We start from the raw sequence: 23,748 nt of genomic DNA, 5'->3' as shown, positions 1-23,748 counted from the left end.
AATTTACCCATGGTGTATTTACAGAGCACAGTTTTGTTCCATCCAACCATTGTTTTGTTAGGCAAGGTGAGCCAAGCAATTTTTGTCCCTTCTGATGTTGTAAGCTCCCATTCATCACTCCCATCTGAGTGATGCTTCTCTGCACCTGATGTGCTTTCTCTTTTATCAATAACTAGAGAAAAATGTATTCTACTGTTGGCTTGTGTGAAGACATTACTGTTTTCCCTGCCTCTACTGGAAATAAATTGAGGGGGCTTGGTGCCTGCAGTGACAGCTTATGGTCAGTCACCATGCGATCTTAATTCACTTTTCTGCCTCTTCAAATAGATTTATCATACATTTGGAATTCATATTCACATTGAACAGTGTGTTCTTGGCCATCATATTTAATCCTGTTCCTGTCATTTCAGTCTGCGAGTTCATTCATTTATTCCTCTGATAATCTAGTACTCCTTTCTGTTGACAGACATGCTGAAGGTAAAATGCTGAGAAGCAGTCTTTGGTCACTAAAGAAAAATTAGATCACTCCCTGGACCAGTATTCAAGGGATCCAGTACTGAAATATAAGAATGCTGTACAGAGTTAAACCCGGGTCCATTCCACGTGCATTCATGTAATTTCTGGCATATTATATTTCTTACAGGCATAACCAATAATCTCTTTAATTACTTTGCATACCTTCTGCCTCACGCCTTAGTTCCAAATTCTCCAATCTCTGTTTTTTCCAAGGAGGTTTTCTGCATTATTTTTTTCCTTTTTTTAAAAAAAAGAAAATCTGGTGAAAAAGAAAAAGATTAGGTTTCTTGACAGTTTAACTTTTTTCCCCTTTTCAACTTCCATATCTGTTTCCTTCAAAACTTATTTCCCTTCCTTGTTTGTAAATTAACTTTAGAGTTATAGGTCTTTAGTTATGTCACCTTTTACTTCTATATTGGTATTGTTTGCTAATCTCTTTGCATATCCCACTGCCTTTTTTTGATGGAATTAGTAAAAATCCCTTTTAATGAATTTATAAGCTATTCTATGCGAGGATAATCCTGTAAAGATAGTTAGACTTTTATGAAATACGCACTCCTGGGTTTGAAAGAGGCCTTGTAGTTTTTGTTCTTGAAAGAAGTAATTCTGCTAGCAGCACCCCAGAGGACTTCATTGTTCCCCCGCCCCCATTTCCCTTTTTAAAAAATTTGCACAACTTGCAATAAGTATGTTTTGCAAATAGGCTTGCCTAATCTGTGCTATAAACGTTCTGAATAATATGGGCCAAAAAGTGCAGAGAAGGAGTGGCAGGAATTTACAGCTAGATTAGGGCTATGGTATTTCCTCTCTAAGCAAGACAGTCCTAGATGAAACGCTCATAAATTTTCAATAATTTATCATAATGATGGCTTTACAGGAAGTGTTGCAACCTTTGCCTCCCTACAGAAGAATCTCTTTTCTGCATTCTTACATCCATCTGAAGTTTGTTATCCTACTGCAACTCTCTTCTAAAGTCACGTGCCTTCCCACTTGCGGATAAACATCATGGTATTTCTTTTGTTCAGCATTTTCATATTTGAATTTTTGCCAGGTTTTTGACAGTGTCATAACCAAGTGACCTCGAACAGGGATATTCATATAACATCTAATAACTTCTCTTGAAAATGGGCATAGTTGAGAACTGCTTTAGAAAGCAGAAGATTCACTATCCAGACTACACAGCCTTTACTTTGCGAGGCTGGATGACATCTTTGCGTGATTTGTGGGAGGACGTGGTAATGGTCAGTGTATCACACACTACTGAGTTTTAGTGGATTGCTTCCAAATCCAGTCTCCACTGAAAGTGAATCACTGCCCATTGCAACACTGTGGGAATGTGGTAAAAGGTTAATGATTCCCCAAAGAATTTAAGCATGAAAAAGGCCTTTTATATTGATATAAACTCGTATGTCTTTGCAGAGCTGTTTTGATTTCAGCTGGGCTGCATTTACGTGGAGGAACTTACTACAGAGCTGACTAGAAGAGTAAGATCTCTGGCACACCTCTGTTCTGCTTGTTATAACTTGGTGAAATTCATGGTTGTGCAGGAGATGATGTAAAATCAATAACGAAGTGATTTAAAGAAGGTCTAATAAAAATCAGATGTGATTTTTATCTGGTCTAGAAGACTGTCTCAAACTGAGATTTGAATCTACTTTGTGAGAATTTAGACGAGCTAACTTGTTAAAGTTAACCAGGTACACTTCTGCTTCGTGTCTTCTGAAATAACCTTTTTTCCATTTGGCTTTGAATTTTCTGTAAACCTGTAAAGTACGGATTTTTGTTCCCAGAGGTGCTGTAATACTTGGGGTTGTATGATCATAGTTTGGTAGTTTTCACTCTTGTTTGGGATGGATCTTGGGAAGTAGGACTCCTGAAAAATAGGTGTTTGAATGAGGGGAGTGATTCAGACATGGCCTGCTCGCTCTTGTTCTGTGGTTTAGAAAGTGAAACTCTTCTGAGATTTTCTGCTGAATAAAAAAGCCAGAAATAGGTTTTCTTTGGCCTCTCCATAGCCTCATACATTGTACTTTTCATTGAGATATTTGGAAGTTCGAGTTACAATTTTATACATATTTAACTGATGGCGTGTGAAAGTGTGCAATTTAATTTAGGTGAGCAACATTCTGCCTTTTTTAATAGATGTACTCTTTTTCCCGAATTGCAGGTCATTTTATTCCCATTACATAACCTTTATTCTCAAAATTATGATTTGTGGTTAGGCTAAAAAGCTGAATCTGCATCCCTTCTGCTGAGAAATGTACCATTACCTTATGCTTCACGTAAACTTCTCAATATTTCATTGTACTTTTGCATAGGCCAGGACAGTATGAAAAAAACATCTAAATCAGACTAGGAGAGCAGTCTTAAAACAAAAAGCAAGGTTCCTTCATCTTTGCCAGCTCTGGAAGAGTCGTCATGCTCCCTGGTATGAGAGCTGGGCTCTTGGCTTGTTCCTGCTTTCTCTGATCTCTGCAGCATGTGTCATTTCTTTGCGTCGTGTCCCACTTCAGCAGGAGGGATGGAGAGCAGTGGTGTCTTGCTGAGGTTCAGGCTCTTGATAAGCTTTGAGAGTTGCCTTCACGCTGATCAGTAGTGGCTGCTGCCTTTTTGCTATTCCTTATCGTACCCTCGTAGTCTGTGGTCTTACACTATGATCTGTGGTGTAGCATCCCACCCAGCATGTTCTGTGTGCGCACAGTGACTAGCACACTAATAGCAAAGAGTGAACTGGTTTCATTTGGGAACGAGTCACTCGGTGACCTCAAAGCATCTGAACGGAGTGTGGAGGAGAGAGTTCCAAGAATAGCGTTAAGAAAAGAGAAAAACAAACAAACGGCTCTTTTAAAATACCAGGCTTGAACTATTTGGGGCTTATATCTCCTTAAGGAATCGGGTTTTAATTCATGAGCTGTGCAGTTAAGGTAAGCCTATTTTTGTGCCTCCTGCCAAGAAAGTAAGCACCATCTAATCCAAACTTTTGTGTTGAATTAGTATTTTATTACTATCCATACATGTGAAAAAAGACAAGAGTTAAAATATTTTTAGCCTTCAAGTAGTTAACTGTGTTGTACCAAAATTTAACTTTTTATTATGTGTGAATGTAGAAGACAACTTCAGAGAAGGTGTAGCTTCCTGGATGAAAACTGTTGAACCTGTCTTTAATGAGTGAATGCAGCTTTATTTATTTAAAGTGCACAGTACCCAATTCTAAATCTCTGCTTTTGGTTTCTGTCCTACAGGGAACACAGTGAGTAACCTGATTTTCATTCTACCTCCAATCTATGGTGCGATTCAGACCTATAAAGATGGCCTTGAAAAACGGTATTTAGCTGCATATTTGTGTCTTACAGGTATGTGTAAAACTTAATTTGCTCTTTCATTATAAAGAGAGCTCAGATGTGCGGTGAACAATATCTAAATATTAAGAAACCAAGTAGTTAAATCCAAATACTATGTGTGTGAAACGTAAACCTCAGTTTGTTATACTTGTTAATGTTTACAGAAAATTGGTGTTTGTTGGGAGGACATGAAGTTAGAATCCACTAAATAACTTTATGAGATTTTAAAGTGATCCTTTCTGGCTTTAAGTCCTGCTCAGTGCATCTTAGCTTACTGTGTCCTTTTATGATGATTTACAGAAGATGTCTTGTGTGTCCTACTTCCAAACAGTTTCACAGTATATTAATATTTTTGTGACATTTGCATGGAACAGCAATACAAGAAGTGGCCAAGATCTTGAAGGAACTGGAAGAGCATTCTTTCATGAGTTTGAATTTGTTTTCAGTTCCTCTTTGGCATATATCACCCAATAACCTAACTGTCATCGTGTCTGGGAAGTTCTGCAAGGACGGAAGAACAATGTGAACTTAAGGGCAGCCTGTTTTTTCTAAAATAGCAAAATCCAGAAAAGAACCAACTTCCTTTAAGACGTTAATTATGCAACTAGAAGTCATGATCCTTATGAGAAAAGATGATGTTTGAAGGTGGTTCAGATTTGGCAGTTGGGTCTTAAAGTAGATTTCACAGGATTTCTGTGTTTGCCATAGCTCCTGTATCTGTGGAGGCTGTCTTTCCCAGTCTTCCCAGTGGTAAGAGATTGGTTTATTGTAAATGTTACTTTTAAGATTGACATACTTACCTATTTAGATAAACTTTGCCAAAACCCACATATCCATATGCTAAATGTATTCTCGATGCCAGTTAAACTGTAACATATGCTAGGTACAACTTCATGTTTTTTCAGTTACTTGAGCTTTGCTGATAGGTGTGAAAGATAAGCAGCAGCAATGTACAATGGATATTGTCTGAACACTTTCCAAATAGCCATTTGTAGACTTTTTATGGGTTCGAGTAATTAATCATTTTTGTCTCAGTATAAAATAGTTCGGTAGGAGAAGTTCCTGAAGGTCAAGGTTTCCTTTTAAGAAGACAGGGAAAGTAACAGTGTGTAAGTGTCACTGAAGTTGACTCTCTGCATGCTTTTGAATCAAAGTATCCTATGCTGCCATTCTTTCTAAACTAAAAAAAAAAAAAAAAAAAGCTCAAACACAGTTTTACTTTTTTTATCTTCACTGTAAGTTGTGGCTACTTCTGTCAGTGACACTTCATGATGGACAAAGTATGCCACTATCTGACCAGAATGTCAGGCTCTCACACCAAGACTGCCCTGAGTGGGCATTTCTCATATACTGTTTAATGTTTTAAAAAAAAAAAGTCTGTCTTTGATCACAATAAATGCTGTGGATGTCAGTTTTATACTGTTCTTGCTGTTCATGAAGGGGAGCTCAGCCCATGTATTTGACAGCAGTGCTGCTGGGCAGTCCTGAGTTCCAGCTGGGCTCCGCTCATCTGTGACGGGGATGTGCCTTTGACTCCTGTCTGAAGTGATAAATGCTTGCATGGCTTGATTTTTCTCTCATATATTGGAACTTAACATTAAAGGACGCTCACAAAAACGTTTCTTTTCTGTCTCTGCTTCAGTATTTGTAACGCTGGACTATTTTACAGCAGTTGAAAGGTGTAAAGGAATATAGAAGGCTTTATAGTTTCTCAGTGAAAAACAGAAACAGGATGGTTTGGAATCACACACCTCCTAACATTTGCTCTACTACAGAATAAAAGCAGCAAATGAGAAGATGAACAGAATTTTAAATGTAGTTGAAATGGGCCAGGAACATTGGCTTTCTTTCTGTGCATGTGACTGAATGAGAAGCATACTGAAGTGGTGATAAAGTGTACAGAAATTCCTTTTTGTAAGGAAGTACCAGAGAGAATTCTTTCCCTTACAGTAATTTTATTTATTAACAGGTTTCACTCTACTTACTTCATTTGTAACAAACAAGTATAGACATAATCTGTAAAGGGATAGTGAATTTAACACAAACTTCTGATTTCACTTCAGGCACCATGCTTCATTAAAGACCATATAGCAGAGCTTCTGACTGGCTAGTAGTGTCTAAGGGTTGTTTTGTTAAAGTAGAAATTCTTTAATGATTCCGCTGTGACGATGGGGGTGGAAGGGAGGGCACTTTAGTTAGGTTTTAACGACTTTGAATCATTACTGAGATTTTACAAGACGTTAAAAGACAGCTGTCAAAGAGGACATTAAAATTAAATCTTTTAGCATTTGAGAACACAAGAAGTGTTGTTTCTAGACATTATTTTGATCCAAATCAGCTGTTTCTTTTGGATGCTTCCAGACATTTAGCTGATTGTCAGTTCCTTTGTGTTTTACTACGCCATGTTCAGTGCTTCACTTTATACCCCACAATTTCTGTTGTTGACATTTGTTTCCTCTTTGAACCAAATGCATTTTGAATTAGTGAAGCACTGTTCATTTCACGTACATGCTAAGATCCAAAGTTGGCAGGACAAGAAGGGGGATTTCTAAATAACCGTTTAAATAAATTCCTTGTTCATACTGGTGCTGAGGCTGAGTTGCACTTTTCAGCAAGTTCTTTGAAATACAGCACACTGTTCTCAGCCCTTATTTCTGCTGCCTTTCAGCTCAAAGGGCATGTTGTCAATGAACTCAATAGGAGCTGGATAGGATTTTTAAGCTCTAGAGAACTATTAATCAGCCTATAAATTATGAAGAATAATTCTGAGCCATTACTTTAGGATGTTGCATCTCCTGAAGTAGGTGGAACACATCATCGGACTGTCACTACCTCAAAGAATAAGCAGTTGGTTTTGGATGGTTCCTTTTGATGCAGTGGTATTGTATCAGGTTCTACCATTTGTCACTTCCTCCTGCTTCCTGGGGAACTATGATTCCCAAATGGTTCATATTCTAGAATGATCTCAATTAAAAAAAAAAAAAAATCTTATATATATATTAAAAAAAAGAGAGTGTAACTGTTTTGGACCTAAGAAGATAAGAAAAAGCAGAGTCAATGGAGTTATGTACTTTATTAGATGCTTTACTTGACATTTGGAAGGATTGTTCTGGTTTGTATTTCTTTTGCCTGTTTAATAGGGCTCAGTCATTCAAGCTGTGCCAAAGTGGAGGAAAAAAAGGATGGACATAGCCATAGGAACCCATAAACAACTTACTGAACTTCATTTCCAGTGAAACTCTGTATCTGTAAAAGTAGTTATTATAAGCCCTTCAGTCAAAGTTAATTCCCTCATTCCTACCTAACAGCCATAGAGAAGGTGCTTAGGCCATGTCGACATTAGTAAATCAAACGTGCTCGGGAACATTCCTGAGTGCTGAAGCCGAGTAGCGTGGAACAGCCCACGTCTGTTCATCTTAGCATCCAAAACAAGGTGACCACGTACAAATTCCCTGCTGGGCACGAGCCCTGGACTCGTCTGGCTGCTGGGCTGTGCCTGGGAGCTGCTCAGGGAAAGCGCTAGTTGGAACAGGCCAGATTCACACCGCAGACTGTTCTAACAATTCACTAGCGCAGATGGTTGCATTATAGTGTCTGGGAACAGCCCCAGCCATGCTCGAGTTCACTTGTAGAGCTGTACCCTTGGAGTAACGAAGGTCTCTCCTGTCTCTTACGCTATGGAGGGATACTATTACAAGACAAAATAATTCAATAAAAATTGTTCATTTAATTCTGCTTTTTCATCTTGATTCATTCTTTGTTTATGATGCAGTATGTTGTTTAGTTCAGTTCTATCATTGTAAGGAACCATAGGTGGAATTCAGCTCCACATTCAAACACCTAAACGTGTGTCTACCTGTGCAGAGCAGTCTATCTCCCATTGCAGTCAGTAAAGCTTAGAGAATCATTTGGTTCATCCTAAAATATCCCCTTATATTTGGCCAGCAGAATTACTCTTTCTAATGCCATTCTGTTTAGTGGGAGCTTTGACACCTAATTCATGTGTAGATACCTCAATAAAGGTGTTTGCATCTGGAGCATCCTTCCTTCAGAATGTTTTCATCCAGTGCCTGTACAGTTTAAATTCAAACCACGTCTATGAAATCCTAATAAACTGCTTTTTCCATAAAGGCTTTAGGCTTATGATAAGAATTTTGAATGCTGATGGGTAGTCTTTACATCAAAATGAATTATCACTGATCATGTGATACTTCTGATTCTGCCTAAAAATTCGTAGCAGATATTTCTGTCCCTTTAGGGTTCAATTCGTGAGAGTTTGTATGGTTTATATGTGGAGCTGGGTCTCGTGTATAATGTCAGATTATTTCTAGCGTGGATATTGCCTTGAAATCTGATGGTGTTGAAGCACAGTGAAATAACTGTGTATGAAGTTTGCAGATGTGTTGCTTTTACATCATCACTAACACAACTATTTTATCAACTGGCAGTAACCACACATTGTGTTTGCTGCAGGACAAAAGATTGTGTTAGTCTAGATATAGCAGCTAACCTGACTTTGCATTTCCAGTCTTTTTAAGTGCTATTCTGATCTCATAATATTGTGACTTAATGTGTATTCTGTGCTTAATACATAATTTATGTATATCCTCTGTAACTTGAGAGGTTTGTTGATGTAAAAATGCTGAGTGACTTGTAGTGTCTATGAAAAGTGAGTTGCAGTAGTTAGGAAATGGTATTGCCTCAGATGGTGTTAAAACTTCCCAACTGATAAGCAGCTTTTACTGAGTTAAGCTCCTTTGCAAAAGGAAACACTTAAAATGAAAACTGTAACCCCTGCTAACAAGATAAGGAGCAAATCTATTGCACAGTTTGTCAATGGCTGTATGGGAAAGTTGCTTCTGTTGAAGACTCATGTAATTGCAGTAATCCCCAGGTGATTCCACCTCCCGCCAGGGGAGGTTCAGGTTGGACATTAGGAAGCATTTCTTCTCAGAAAGGGTTATTAGCCGTTGGAAGGGGCTGCCCAGGGAGGTGGTGGAGTCACCATCTCTGGATGTGTTTAAGAAAAGACTGGACATGGCACTTAGTGCCATGGTCTAGTTGACAGGGTGGTGTCAGGGCAACGGTTGGACTCAGTGATCCCAGAGGTCTCTTCCAGCCTGGTTGATTCTGTGATCATGTTCACTCATGTTTTGAAAAGTACAAAGCTGGTGGAATGTCTCATCGCAGTGATGGTTTTTACGAAGTAAATATTCCTTAGAAATGTCTTCATCCTGACGTAGTTATGTGATGAGAAGAATATCTACAGATAGCTGCATTTCAGTAGATCTACAGGTAGAAGTTACATGTGAAGACATTTGAGCTTAAGCGTTAGACAGCTATTTATTGGGCACAAATACATGTCAAGCCCCTTGTAAGTTTACATGTTATGCTTTAAGCATGACAGAAAGGTGACATGCTCTGGGCATAGCAGAGGAAATAGCAATTTCCTTGTGATCCTTGGCATGTGATAGGTGTTTCCTCTTTTTAGTTTGCAATGTTTTCAGCACCGAACACTGAACCCTGCATTAAGCCACGAGACAGCGCCTCTGACTGGCACAGCTCTTGTCCAGTCAGAGTGCAGTATTGCATATTACAGAATCACAGAATCAATCAGGTTGGAAGAGCCCTCTGGGATCATCGAGTCCAACCATTGCCCTGACACCACCATGTCAACTAGACCATGGCACTAAGTGCCATGTCCAGTCTTTTCTTAAACCCCTCCAGAGATGGTGACTCCACCACCGCCCTGGGCAGCCCCTTCCAATGTCTAATGACCCTTTCTGAGAAGAAATGCTTCCTAATGTCCAACCTGAACCTCCCCTGGCGTAGCTTGAGGGAGTTATTAGTTCCCTTCTGCTGAAGTTTACCAGTTATATAGTCATGTTAGTGAAGCAGAGTATGATGTATGCTTCAGCTGCTACAGTTCAGTTTGTCATCTCTTAATGCGCTTTCCTTCTTCCTCCTTTTTTAACAGATTCATGAAGCTTTTTGCACAGTTCTGTGTTAAGGTATAGCGTATGCCAAAGGTAGCAAATGAGAACCTTGGTTCTTGGCTCATTCGATGTCTAGATGTAAAACATTTTTATGTTACCCCTCTGCAATGTAAAACATTCCTTTTTAAGTTATACCTCTGCAGTAAGCAGGTATAAACGGGATACATAAAGAATCATAGTTTTATTCTTCAGTCTTCATTTAAACCAACTCTTCAAAAAGATGCCATTGTGCATAGTTACCACAATAGTGTTTGAGGACATGTTGTCTGTGCAGTCTTTAGAGGGAGAGTGTCATCTGATGAATAATCTAGTCATATAATTTCTATAGTCATGGAACATCCTGGGTTTCTTGCTGAATGCATTTGAATACCAAACAGACTTGACCGTGTTCATGAGCTCGGTCAAGATTGCAACAAGCAGTATTACAGCCATTTCCAGTTGAGGTTTTTATTTTAGGAAGGATCATATGATGAGTCCATGTAAACTTTTCTTGTTTCAGGTAACTGTTTTATTGCCACACAATGTAGCTGAAGCATCATTCTTCAATGCATAGTAAAATTTCGTAATCAAAGAAACTCCCAAGTGTGATCCTTACATAGAAACAAGAGGATTTTTAAATTGTTTTTAGAAATTAATTGTAGTAGTGGGATTAATGACCTGAAACACTAATATCTGCAGCATTCTTGATTTTTGCAAAGACTGGAAAAGAAAAATAATCTAGAAATAACTGTTTCTAATCACATAGGAGGAAGGGAAGGAGTTCAGTAGCTGACTGTTGAGATTTATTAACCGCAATAACATTAACAAAAAAAACCCCAAATTGCCAAAACCAACAAAAAAAAAACCCTAACAACATATTTTGCTAATTTAAAATCAGTTGAAATTTCTTATGCATTTGCCCATATTTGAAAATTACCATTGTTACAAATTGTAGGAGTTTGTATCATGAAGATACTGAAATCACTGTGACAGGCAGGATGATGGATGGTACTGTTTTAATGATTAACTTAATGAGTTTTTTCTTCAGAATGAACAGTAGTTGTAATATATTCTGTATACATAGAAAATTGGCTATGAGGATTTCTCATTCAAATCTCAATGAAGGTGAAAACCAATTGTTGCTTATTGTTTGGAAAGGTTTTTCAGAAGCAAAACGATTTAATCAGAACTTACAGAAGTGCATGTGGTTGTTTATGTTCTGGTAGACAGCCATGCTTAATTTTCCCAGAGAATTAACAACATTAAAGTATTTGGCAATACATTTTTAAATGTAGATGTATTACAGTTCTATGTTTCAGTAAAGTTACATGCTCAGGTATTTCATTTCATTGAGTACATGTAATAACCACAATTCTAGTCTAATAGCATCTAAAGAAACATCTCACAGAATGTTAGGGATTGGAAGGGACCTCGAAAGATCATCTAGTCCAATCCTGCTGCCAGAGCAGGATTACCTAGATCATATCACACAGGAACGCGTCCAGGAGGGTTTTGAATGTCTCCAGAGAAGGAGACTCCACAGCCTCTCTGGGCAGCCTGTGCCAGTGTTCGGTCACCCTCACTGTAAAGAAGTTTTTCCTCATATTTATGTGGAACCTCCTGTGTTCCAGCTTGCGCCTGTTGCCCCTTGTCCTGTCAGTGGATGTCCCTGAGAAGAGTCTGGCTCCATCCTCATGACACTTGCCCTTTACATATTTATAAACATTAATGAGGTCACCCCTCAGCCTCCTCTTCTCTAAGCTAAAGAGACCCAGCTCCCTCAGCCTCTCCTCATAAGGGAGATGTTCCACTCCCTTAATCATCTTCGTGGCTCTGCACTGGACTCTCTCTAGCAGTTCCCTGTCCTTCTTGAACTGAGGGGCCCAGAACTGGACACAATATTCCAGATGCGGCCTCACCAGGGCAGAGTAGAGGGGGAGGAGAACCTCTCTCGACCTGCTGACCACACCCCTTCTAATCCACCCCAGGATGCCATTGGCCTTCTTGGCCACAAGGGCACACTGCTGGCTCATGGTCAGCATCTCCAGACGTGTCTACCAACTGTCTCGGGGATCCTTTACAAAACACACTGTTTGTTAGATAGAAATCTGTTTATGCATCAGTGAAATCTGGCTGTTGTGTGTAGAAAAGGTGCATACTCTTGCAGCAAGGCACAGCAGCACTACCCAGTGATCAAGGCTTGAGTGCAAATTACTTGGCTTTCTCTGAAATGAGAGTCTGAGGTAAAACATAATTTGTTGAAGGAAGACAAGACATCGCGTTAATGTACTTGTTCTTGCAAAAAAAAAAATGAGCTGGTGCTTAATGAGAGTGTTTAACTGATAACATTTCAAAGTAATGAATGATACATTAAATACTCTACCAGCTTTGCTCTAAACAGTGAAATCTAACTTCCAAGAAACACTGTCCTTGTCTAACTGAAAAAGCTGTGTACAGGCAAAGTATATGTCTCATAAATTAATTTCAGAAGTAAATTCAGAGTTTAAAAATAAAGTATTTGAAATAAATATCATTACATAGAAGGATGAGCTTCCAAGAAGAAGGCTCGGAAATGGTGATCTCGTTTCACAAAACGAATCCATACTGCATGGGTTTTGTTTGTTTACCCTGAATTTCTAGTTCTGAGTTCTAGTAGCCATTCATTTCTGCTTCTAGACCTGACAAAGCTTCTTGTACAATTCACCTTTTTATAACTGGACCATGAGCAGAAACACCACAGAGGGAGGTTGTAGTGAAGTGGGAGTCGGCCTCTTCTCCCGGGCAACTAGCGATAGGACAAGAGGACACAGCCTCAGGCTTTGCCAGGGGAGATTCAGGTTGGACATTAGGAAGCATTTCTTCTCAGAAAGGGTCATTAGACACTGGAAGGGGCTGCCCAGGGAGGTGGTGGAGTCACCATCTCTGGAGGTGTTTAAGAAAAGACTGGCCATGGCACTTAGTGCCATGGTCTAGTTGCCATGGTGGTGTCAGGGCAACGGTTGGACTCGATGATCCCAGAGGTCTCTTCCAACCTCATTGATTCTGTGATTCTGTGAGTGATAGAAGTTGAATGATGCTTTGCGTTACAGAAGGATTAAGACAGATAAATCTTAATGTACTTTAAAAAAGAAAAACAGAAATAGAATGATAATGTTCCATTCATACTGGGTTCCCTCCACTCCTATCCTCATTGACATTACACCAATTCATAGGAGACAGTATAGAGAGGAGTGAAAGAGGACATTCACCCCCTAAAAAACATAAATTCAAGGACATCACTGGTGACTAAAGTGTAAAGTAGAAGGCTGTGGAAAATTGGGGTTTCGTCCCTGAAATGGGATGCTGATGTTCTAATTTTTTTTTCCCAGTAAAGTTCATGCATTTAAGTTAATGTACCTGAAAGATTTACATGTAGACTTTTATATTAACCATAGTTTTGATTTGTTTTCAGCTGTGGGATTGGGATCTTGGTGCTTCCACATGACCCTGAAGTACGAAATGCAGGTGAGTATTGATAAGTAGCTGTGAATAATTTTACATGTATATCTCACTATATAGTCACATTGCCATTTCTTGACTAGATGAAACTCGTATAACATGAGTTAATCTACCTTAAGTATCATTGTACATGACTCCTGCTCTCAACAAGAGTAGAGCAGGTCTTGTTTCATTAGATATTTTCCACCAATAGATGTACAGGAATATATAGTTGCATCTAAAATAAGAGCTATAATCATTTGCTTACATTGGTAGAAGACACGTTATCCTTTGGGAAATCATACTGTCTTTTTACTTGAGGTGTTATTTTAAAATTCCTACAGCTTTGGCTTAATAGCAAGCAGTATAGACCAGAGTGATTGTTATTTATTGTATCCCTTTTTTCATCTTAATGTTTTCTATTATGTTTTCTATTTATTTAGATGTACCTGTAGCATTAATACTGAAGTCAGTATCTTCTGAGTAGCAGTAGCTGAGTCTTCCTTTCTCTCTCGTCTTCTCAAGTAGAAGACATTCTGTAATAAATCACTGGGCATAAGGATTTGGTCCTGGTATTTCCCGTTTTCTACAGGGACACAAGGACTCTTGTCCAGTTGTCCTGTTTTAGGTCTGATAAAATTAAGGAAATTCATCTTTGAATCAAAGTCAAAGTGAAGTGGGATTTGGTTCAAAATTAAGAACCCTACATTTAAAAGTGTGTGCTGGAAGTCTGTACTCCCACCATAGTCAATGGAAATACAGTTCATCAGTGGAGTTTAGAGAGCTGGTCAGCTGGGCTGCATCATTCTCCAGACTTCGTTGTCAGTCTTGAATAATATTCGTTTGTCTGAATAGAATCACAGAATCACAGAATCAATCAGGTTGGAAGAGACCTCTGGGATCATCGAGTCCAACCATTGCCCTGACACCACCCTGTCAACTAGACCAGGGCACTAAGTGCCATGTCCAGTCTTTTCTTAAACACCTCCAGAGATGGTGACTCCACCACCTCCCTGGGCAGCCCCTTCCAATGGCTAATGACCCTTGCTGAGAAGAAATGCTTCCTAATGTCCAACCTGAACCTCCCCTGGCGAGGCTTGAGGCTGTGTCCTCTTGTGCTATCACTAGTTGCCCAGGAGAAGAGGCCGACTCGCACTTCACTACAACCTCCCTTCAGGTAGTTGTAGACTGCAGTAAGGTCACCTCTGAGCCTCCTCTTCTCCAGGCTAAACAACAATATATGCATTTAGTGTCATTTTAGACCCTGTGAGTGTTCTGTCTGGCCTTCAGCTGCCATCCCACAAAGGTGCAGGTCTCTTAGACCCTCCCATCACATCTGTCAGTCTTGGGTGGGTGTACTGGAGATGACAGAGCATCTCAGGTGGCATTAGATGCCTATGCCGTGGCAACTGAATTGAGTCCTGGATTTGTACTGATCGTAATGGGACCTGAGGCACTGCATATGTGGACACCAAAAGTTAGGTGTCTTAAACTTGAACTGAATTACAATCTGTAGTGATGTTTGCCTCCATAATGCTCTGTTTTATATTACTGGCATGTGCTGGAGACTGTCAGCCTCCATAGAGTATACTGTTGCCACCACATAAGAATATTTAGTGCTTTTCTTGGCATGAAAAAGGTGGTTTCTAGATCCATTTCACCACTCCCTCCCAAACTGAGGTGTGATTTACGTGTATTCTTTTCAGTGGTGAACCTGCCTTGAATTTCCACCTTTTCATCTCTCTTCCCTCGCTGCTTGTTTCTAACTCTGCCAGTGTTTCAAATTCTACTCTGATGCAGAGGTGAGCAAGGCCACCCTGAAACACAGATCATTAAAATAATCTAGGCTTAAAACATTTTTATGTGGGTTTTTTTGTTGTTGTTTTTTTTTGGGGGGGGGGAGGGGGGTTGTGTGTAGAAGCTATTTTAATCCAAGTCACTTTGATGCTACTTACCATGTAGTTCTGGTGTTGCACCAGAACAACTACGGGGCCTATGACTGTGGTAAGTAAAGGGTGAGCAGAAGCAGATGAGAGGGGAGCAGGAATGTCTTGCATCATCTTTCCAACTGGTGTAAAAGGCTTCCTGTGAGGCAGAGAAAGTACACTTATTATTTTGGCAGCCAAGTGAAATCCGCAAGTGGCCCAATAATTACTCTGATTGCTAGCTCACAAATTGCCATAGAGGAAACATTTCAACCAGTAAATAACCTTTTTTTCGTTCACTTTATCTCTTCTTATGATTAAAAGTCAGCATTGATAGCTGTTCAAAGAGTTTTTTTTTTTTCTACTTTTTTTTCCCCACAATCTTAATACTGTAAATGGTCAATTCAGATTGCTTCATTAAGAGAAATGTGAAAGCTGCTGTTCTTGAAAGCAGTTACTTAGAATACTTCTGAAGCAATCACCTCTCTTTTTTCTCTTAATTTTATGGGAATCTGCTTGATTGTGCATCCTCAAGAATCCAAAATGCTTATTTAACCAGCAAAATCATCTCACTGAGTTTCCTTCTATCCATGTTTCTTCATTGTTCAGACATGTTCAGACATGCTGTTGACAGTATTTCTGGAAGCATTAATTCCTTTGGATACAGAAGCCATTGTCTTCTGCAAGCAAATTCGAACGAGGATCTTTTGAGAGGCTCTTTGATGTTACCATTATGTCCCTGAGATGCTGCCAGCATATGAACTTAAGAGTGTAATCAGCTGTCCAAATTTGAAAAATTTTGCTGTATTGTATTTTTTTCCCCCCTTTTTCTTTTATGAGGCCTTAAATGACTCATGCTTCATGAATTAATACTACAGCTAATTCCTATCAGACTTGGTAAAGCATATCACAGAATCACAGAATGTTAGGGATTGGAAGGGACCTCGAAAGATCATCTAGTCCAATCCCCTGCCGGAGCAGGATTACCTAGATCATGTCACACAGGAACGTGTCCAGGCGGGTTTTGAATGTCTCCAGAGAAGGAGACTCCACAACCTCTCTGGGCAGCCTGTGCCAGTGTTCGGTCACCCTCACTGTAAAGAAGTTTTTCCTCATATTTATGTGGAACCTCCTGTGTTCCAGCTTGCACCCGTTGCCCCTTGTCCTGTCAATGGATGTCACTGAGAAGAGCCTGGCTCCATCCTCATGACACTTGCCCTTTACATATTTATAAACATTAATGAGGTCACCCCTCAGCCTCCTCCAAGCTAAAGAGACCCAGCTCCCTCAGCCTCTCCTCATAAGGGAGATGTTCCACTCCCTTAATCACTGAACTTATAAATAATAACTATTAGTATAAAGCTGAATTCAGCTGTTGCTTCATTTTTTTCCTTTAAGGCATCATAGCAAAGATAAATTAATGTGATGGCAAGGTGCCACCTAACACTCCTGTTAGCTTCAGCTGCCACCTATGTTGCTGATACTTTCTTTCTGCTACCTGTTGTGATCCCTGGCCCTATAATGCACAGATTCAGGGATTTAAACCTTTTTCTTCAAGGTTAGTTGTGTGCTGGATCAGCTCTTGGAACTGGCTCACCGTGGGTCAGATGAGCATGACTGCCTCACTTGAGAGAAGCAGTGGGAGCATGGGTGAAGAAGCAAGACCTGCACTTTCAGTGGCAGCTAGTCAGTAGATCTGTTGAGCAGTATTGTGAAACATTACCTGAAGTTTCTGTGACCAAAACCACAGAAAGCTAATAGTTCACACTCAGGATAATACATCTCTCTCCTTCTGTAAATAATCACAGAATCGTCTTGGTTGGAAAGGACCTTTAAGATCATCGAGTCCAACCATTAATCTAACACTACCAAGTCAATCACTAAACAATATCCCTAAACAATATCCCTCAGCACCACATCTACTCATCTTTTAAATCCCTCCAGGGATGGTGACTCCACCACTTCCCTGGGCAGCCTGTTCCACTGTTCGATAACCCTTTCAGTGAAGAAATTTTTCCTAATATCCAATCTAAACCTCCCCTGGCACAACTTGAGGCTATTTCCTCTTGTAACTAGATCACTTTTTTTTTTCCCAATATGAAATTTCAAAACTAAAAGACTGTGCAGTTAGAAAAGTTCTCCCAAACCAAACAGAATCAGGCTGGCTTTATAAAAGGGTTTATATAGCTGCTATTGCTCTTTATGTGTCTCATTATGGAGAAAAACATGGTCGTGAACTTGTTAAGTACCCTGTACCAGTAGTAGGAAGGTAATTTCTGTACAGCCATGGCCATCAACAACTTTCAGAGTGATGATGGAAAAAGATTAAAATCTTGTGTGCATCCAGTTCTTGTTTTTATTAGGAAAGAGTCAAACCTGGTGTAACGATTCTAAGATGCCTAACTATTAACGTTTGCTTAACATGCTAGAAATCAGAGGCAGTGGATATTTGTATGCTTTTGCATTTTCATGATTTTCAGTCTTTCACAAAAGGAGGTAAGTTTAACTAGATATTTATGAGCAGAAATATGTTAATGTTCTTTGAGAAAAGTTTTAGAATAAAATGATGCTATGATTTTTTCCCCCTCTAATGATAAAAAATTGGCAATTTTGAGCATGCTTGTTCTTGAGAAATCACCTCTCTTATGATTACTATTTTAATTCCATCTCCATTAGGGTGGCAGGTTCCTGGAGAAGTAACTGTTTTAGCTGTAACACACCAGTCTTCTCCCAAAGTATAACAATTATTTAAGGCAATAGAACATTATATAGCAGTCATAATTTGGGAAAAAAGAAAAAAACAAGAATCCACAACAAACAAACAAACCAAAAAAACCCATCTCTGAATTAAAACAATGTAAGAAATTTCCAAAATTAGGCAGTAAACATGCAAGCACACCTCAAGGTACTTCCTACTGGCCTAAAGTTCTATTTTATGTTATGGAAAAAATTTATTTCAGTTTTTCTGTGAAGCTTGTACAGAAGTAAGAAGATGCTGTATTGAGCAGGCGGGTGAATGGGGTGGTCTTATTCAATCTGACTTTACAAAATTAATTCTTATAAATGTTTCAAGCGGTATGAACAGCAAAAATGGCATGATTCTTTGAGGGTGTGGGCTTTTTATGAAACATAATATTTAAAAGATACAGAGTAATAAGCTGATTAATGCAGCAAGCTTTCAGTAGTTGAAAAGGATTTGTCACTGCTGGCTACTGAAGTTCAGTCAAGAAGGTGGATATCCAAATGACTTTAAAACTCCTGTTTTCCTAAGACTTCTCTCTCCTTAATTAACTTACACAAGCGTGTGAGTTAAAAGTAGTTTTCATGTTTTGATGTCTCTGCTTTTTGTAGCTGTTGGATGAACTGCCAATGATATACAGTTGTTGTGTGTTTGTCTACTGCCTGTAAGTATTTGTTAAATGTTTTTTTTCCTCTGAATATTTATGAAATATTAACTTTTGAAATGTAGAATCTGTGAAGCCCAATCTAGTGTATAGTGAGGCTGACACTGAAGCTTCTACTGATTTCAGTGAGATCTCAGTTTTGCTACTAGTACAGCATTATGACTTGGCCATTAGAGCACCAGGCTGGCTTTAGTCCTAGTTTTTGCTAATTTAGAGATGTTTTACGAGTGTTTGTTTAGCAGGAAAAAAAAATAACTCTTGTTAAAGACTTTGTGTAGTATACAACCAGAGCTCAGTGTTACTTGGTACATAAACAGCAGACATAATAAAATCGACTTCATAGAATTCTATGATTCTATGAACTTCAGGAATGCCTACAAAATTATCAACATTGTAATTAATTTCAGCTGTATTTCTATGATGAAGTCTGACTCCAAATGCAAATTTCAGATTTCTGGTTAAACCTGCTTTCCACTCATCTGGAAAATTAAAGACAAAAGATGTTATGAAGAGTTGAGTGTCTGTTTTGTGGAGAGTGTCTTGGAACATGCCTGACAGCTTAATGCCATGCCAGGATGTTTTCTCCCATTTAATTTGGGAGCAATGTAGCATTTGGCGACTGTAAAGATACTGTAAGTTGGCTTTTTCTTGCCTGTTGCTGCAAGGCCTGGATTTAACATGATTTATTCTCTCACTTGGAAAATCCAAGTGATAAATCAACCTGTTGCAGACAAAAAAACCAAACCAAAACAAAATGTCTTTTTGCTTTTGAACATATCAAATAATAAGCCATTGAAAATCAGAATGTCTTTGGTGAAGATTACTGGTAGCTTGCAATGGAGATGGGACGCTGTAGGACTAAACCCACACCTGTGGAAATTACCATCAGTTTGTGATTTATACATTAGTATGATTTGTGCAAACGCAGGACCAGCATCATAATGCCTCTGTTAGTGGAAATATTTCCATTGTAGCTCCCCTATCTCCTTGAAATTGCCTTTGCATTTATTTTGTCTGATTTGAATGTGATTGGGGAAAAGGTTGAGAACTGGCTGTAAAAATGTGTTTGAAAATAATCATGCGTATTTTGTGCCATGGTTACTCTAGTTCAAAAGCACTGAAGTCTGTTACTGCATTTATATCTCTAATAAGATTCTGTGTGTGTATGTTTGGTAATAATTAAAATGTTCTGAAGAATGAGCTAATGTTTAGTTTAGGAGCACATTGTGCTGTCTTGTAGGGTTTTTTCCCCAGATATTCCTACATGTTTTTTCTTTCTTTCCTTTTACTCATCCATGATGGTGTCTGTTTCCAAAAGTTTATAAACAAATAAACTAGGCAGATGTAACTTGGAGTTACACACACAACTTCCTCTAGCCCTAATGATTTTGTGCTTCTCAAAGTTCTTTTTTGTTGGGGTTTTTGGACCTGTTTTTCTGATGGAGTTATGGTCTGGGATGTGTGTGTGTAATTCCATCATAACTGTGACTGAAGTGTAGCATAGAGATTGTGAAGCTAATTTTAATTAGTTGTTTTACATACTGGGAGCAATTAGCTGGTTTTACCTTCCACTTCTACCAGTATCAATCTAGTAAATTTACTGCGCTGTGACTGTAGTAAAGCCATAAACAATCTGCCTGTTAACAGATCTCTAGAGTTCACTGTTTTGTAAGGCACTCCCTTTCCCACGCTGCCTTTAGCTCACAGATGTAATGTTTTTTGGCAGATGTATTGCATTTTAAACTCATTTCTAATTTGCCATCCATTATCACCCCTTAAGCACCTTCTGAAAATGCTTCTGCTTCCCAAACTCTTTCCACTGACTGGGTTATTTTTGATATATGAATGAGCTTATTGGGGCTTTTTGCATTAGATTTTTTAAAAAGCATATATTGGTAAAAGTGTAAATTGTTGTATTAAAATGGCACATCTTTATTGGAGGAGCTACAGTTTCTTGAAGGGCCTAAGACTCATTTGGATCATTTTTTTTCACAAATTTTGTGATAATATACCTTGAAAAATGAGTCCTTTATATGGTAAGTGATGAATGTTATCGCTCTCCTTTATGTTCTGTTCCAGGTATGAATGTTTCAAGTACAAGAACACAGTGAATTATCCACTGCTTTTCTTGTTAATAACATACAGCTTCGTAGTCAGCATAGTAAGTAACTTTTTCTAATACAGCATTTTTACCTGTTGGGTTGACAGTTTTCCTGCCAGTGAAGGAATGTTGTAGAAGCAGTACTGAATCACTCTCACTTCCAGCCAAGAAGGACAAATTATTCTTTTGTTGGGAAAATTATGCGCTCGGCAGAGAAACCTGAAACCTTCCTATCTAAAGCACTGGACAGAATAAATGAAGAAGAAAAGCAGTAATCCAGTTGCTAGAATAAGAATGTGAGAAAAACAGTCACTGTTGACTTGTTATGAGACCTTGGACAAGCTGCATTCCTCATCTTCCGTCACTTTAATTCATCTACAGAAATGAGAATAATCCTGTTCAACTGACTGCAAAAAAGTGAACTGTGATACACAGTCCAGGATACTGACTGGGGTTTTAAAACAACAGCCAGAATAAGAAAGGAACTTAGCTGTTAAAAAAATCAGAGGAATTTTAACTGTCGTGGTTAACTTGATTCCCTTTCTCAGTGCAGTGTGCTCTATTTATGAATAAAATGAGATTTGTGGTTGCTGGCTGTCAACTACAGATGGAATTGCCTTCATTATTTTTATTGATAACCATTTCTTAAAAAAAAAGAAGTATTACAGGTCATCTTCTGCCTTCACAATACTCGCCTGTTCTCTTCTCTGCCTCCTAAAATTTTTTTACACTTGTGGCATGTTATGCCTAGGTCTCTTCAAAAGCAGAAATTAAATGAAGTGCATTAACAATAGGAAGAACTACTAGCTTTTTGTAAAAGGAATTGAAATGTTAAAGTATTGTCAAAAACATTAATAATAGCAAATCAAAGTAGAGTACATTTTCTTCTTGCAATGCATATCGAGAATGTGTCTGGTAATTTCTGCATCCTAATTGTTTTTGTATGTGTTGCAGCTCTATTAAATGAGGAGATTTTAGATGTTAACGTCTCTATTTGTGCTTCTTGATTTAAAATAATTCCACAGTTAAAACCTCAGGTTTTGCCAGAGGAAACTTCAAATGTTTAATCAACTTAAATGGTGCGTGGATAGGCACTTGTGTCTTGATTCTAACAGAGCAAGTCTTGCCAATATTTAGATGAATAATGTTACGATTGTTCTGCGTTGCAAATTATTTTTCTTTTTTTTAATCTTTCCAGGTTTACTTAAATTTGAAGGAGCCTGTATTCCATCAGGTAAATCTTGCTCTGTTGGAGAAGCTAATCTTGTTTTTAAACTATGCTGTTTTAGTGGAATGTCTTACAGGATTTCATAGCTGGAAGGAAGATGGAAGACTAAGCACAATTTGCCTTTTTCTTCAAGCATCATTGCTGCCTGTCATGTTGCCATCCTCTTACTTGGTGACCTGAAAAGCTAGAGTGGTTTAATGTATGTTGTGTTTCAGCATTTGATCTAATACTTGGTTTTCATCATGGTTTCACACGGTTTTCATCAGTGGCAAGTGTAACAAGCTGACCCTCGCTATGGGCTAAGCTGTGTGTGAGAGGGAGGGCTTAATGAGTCCTTGTCTGCTTCTTTCCATTAGCAGCTGCTGTGAAACCATGACCTGACATCACAACATGGCTTGGGTGACTTAGCACCATGTTCTTCTCTCCACTTTAACGTATTAGTTTGGTTTTTAACTACTCAATTTTACTTTGTGTAAATTCAAGCTGAATTTAAACACAGAATGTCTTCTAGGGTTATGTAGCAGACTGGTTGTTATGGTCTTACAGGCTTAATGGCATATTTGGTGCAGGTTCCTTTTGTAGCAGCCCAAGAGTATTAATATGCATCCACTGCCTGTGGGGATAGGACCTGTATCACTTGCCTCTTCACAGGAGGCTAGAAATCATGCTCGTTTATGTATGCCATGAGTAGTTTTCCCTCATTTATGATTTTTTGACTAGGGATAACAGCTGAAAAATTGCCAAGCAAAAGCACTGAGCTCTTTGCAGGACAGAACTTTAAAGCCTTCATTTCTGAAATTGGTAGTGCCATCGCTTGTCAAAATGTGCCTGCTGCATCAGCAGTTGTAAAAATGATACGTGATTCCTGTTGGTGGATTAGTGAAGCACTGATGAATAAAATAAATTCCCAGCTGCTCCAAATAATCTCTCCTAGAAACATGAGTTGTTACTCTACCTATAGATAAAAAGAGAAGCTTGCAGGGTTTTTTTGATAATGTTAATTAAATTCTTTCTTTTTTTTCCCCTACTTACGTTTCCAGCAGGAAGATAACTGGCTGGGGTGAAAGTGGCAATTTCTGATGCTTTTACTGAGCTGGTTATAACTGGTTTTGAATGAAGTGACTTAAAGTAATTTTGTTAACAACAGCAGCAGAATTTACAACTGATACTGGACTTTTATTTCTTTAATCAATTATCTACTCAACCTACATTTATTTCAATAAATAATATCACAGCTTCACTACATTCCAGTTAGATGCATTGGCATAGGTATTGTCCCATGTCACAAATACTAAGACAATAGATATTATGATTTGTCAGGAAAGAGGGAAACAGGGAAACTTTAAACTATTGCCCCAGACCTTTAATTTTTTGCATCTGGTGTCTCTTAGATTCAGAATATGAATTCACTGTTATAATTTATACATGAAGAATCAATGTAGAAAAGATTTAGGCCCATAAAAGTGCTGGACTTCTTACAAGAACTCTTTCCAAATTGATTTTTATGGAGAACATACAGCTATGGCCAAATTCCAGACGTTCAAGCACTGCACTCATTTTTTCACCATCTTTGCCAAATATGTTGTAAATCTGGAGGAAACATTTCTCTGCACAACTAAGCAAGGTTATTGTCTTAATTCTTGTCCTTTATTTTAGAGCGCAACAAAAAAAAATTCTCAATATAATTTCAGTATGTATTTTCCAACTGAATGGGTCACATAGACATGAAGTTAAGTTAAATATGCTCGTGCAATCGTAGTGTAAATCACAGTCTTGGTCCC

General features: G+C 38.6%; 1 protein-coding gene across 1 annotated transcript in view; it reads left to right on the top strand.

The window, feature by feature from the left end:
• ACER3 (alkaline ceramidase 3) overlaps positions 1-23,748 on the top strand; it is a 64,715-nt gene that overhangs the window by 18,218 nt on the left and 22,749 nt on the right. Inside the window, exons 2-6 of the mRNA XM_068425287.1 lie at positions 3,759-3,869; positions 13,284-13,336; positions 18,586-18,638; positions 20,718-20,799; positions 21,938-21,973. Of these exons, the coding sequence (XP_068281388.1) occupies positions 3,759-3,869; positions 13,284-13,336; positions 18,586-18,638; positions 20,718-20,799; positions 21,938-21,973 (335 nt within the window). The remainder of the gene's footprint in view (positions 1-3,758; positions 3,870-13,283; positions 13,337-18,585; positions 18,639-20,717; positions 20,800-21,937; positions 21,974-23,748) is intronic.

The sequence above is a fragment of the Nyctibius grandis genome, chromosome 2, assembly GCF_013368605.1.
Source record: "Nyctibius grandis isolate bNycGra1 chromosome 2, bNycGra1.pri, whole genome shotgun sequence".
Classification (NCBI taxonomy): Eukaryota; Metazoa; Chordata; class Aves; order Nyctibiiformes; family Nyctibiidae; genus Nyctibius; species Nyctibius grandis.
The sequence above is the reverse complement of the archived record's forward strand: the minus strand, read 5'-3'. Positions and strand labels throughout refer to the sequence as shown.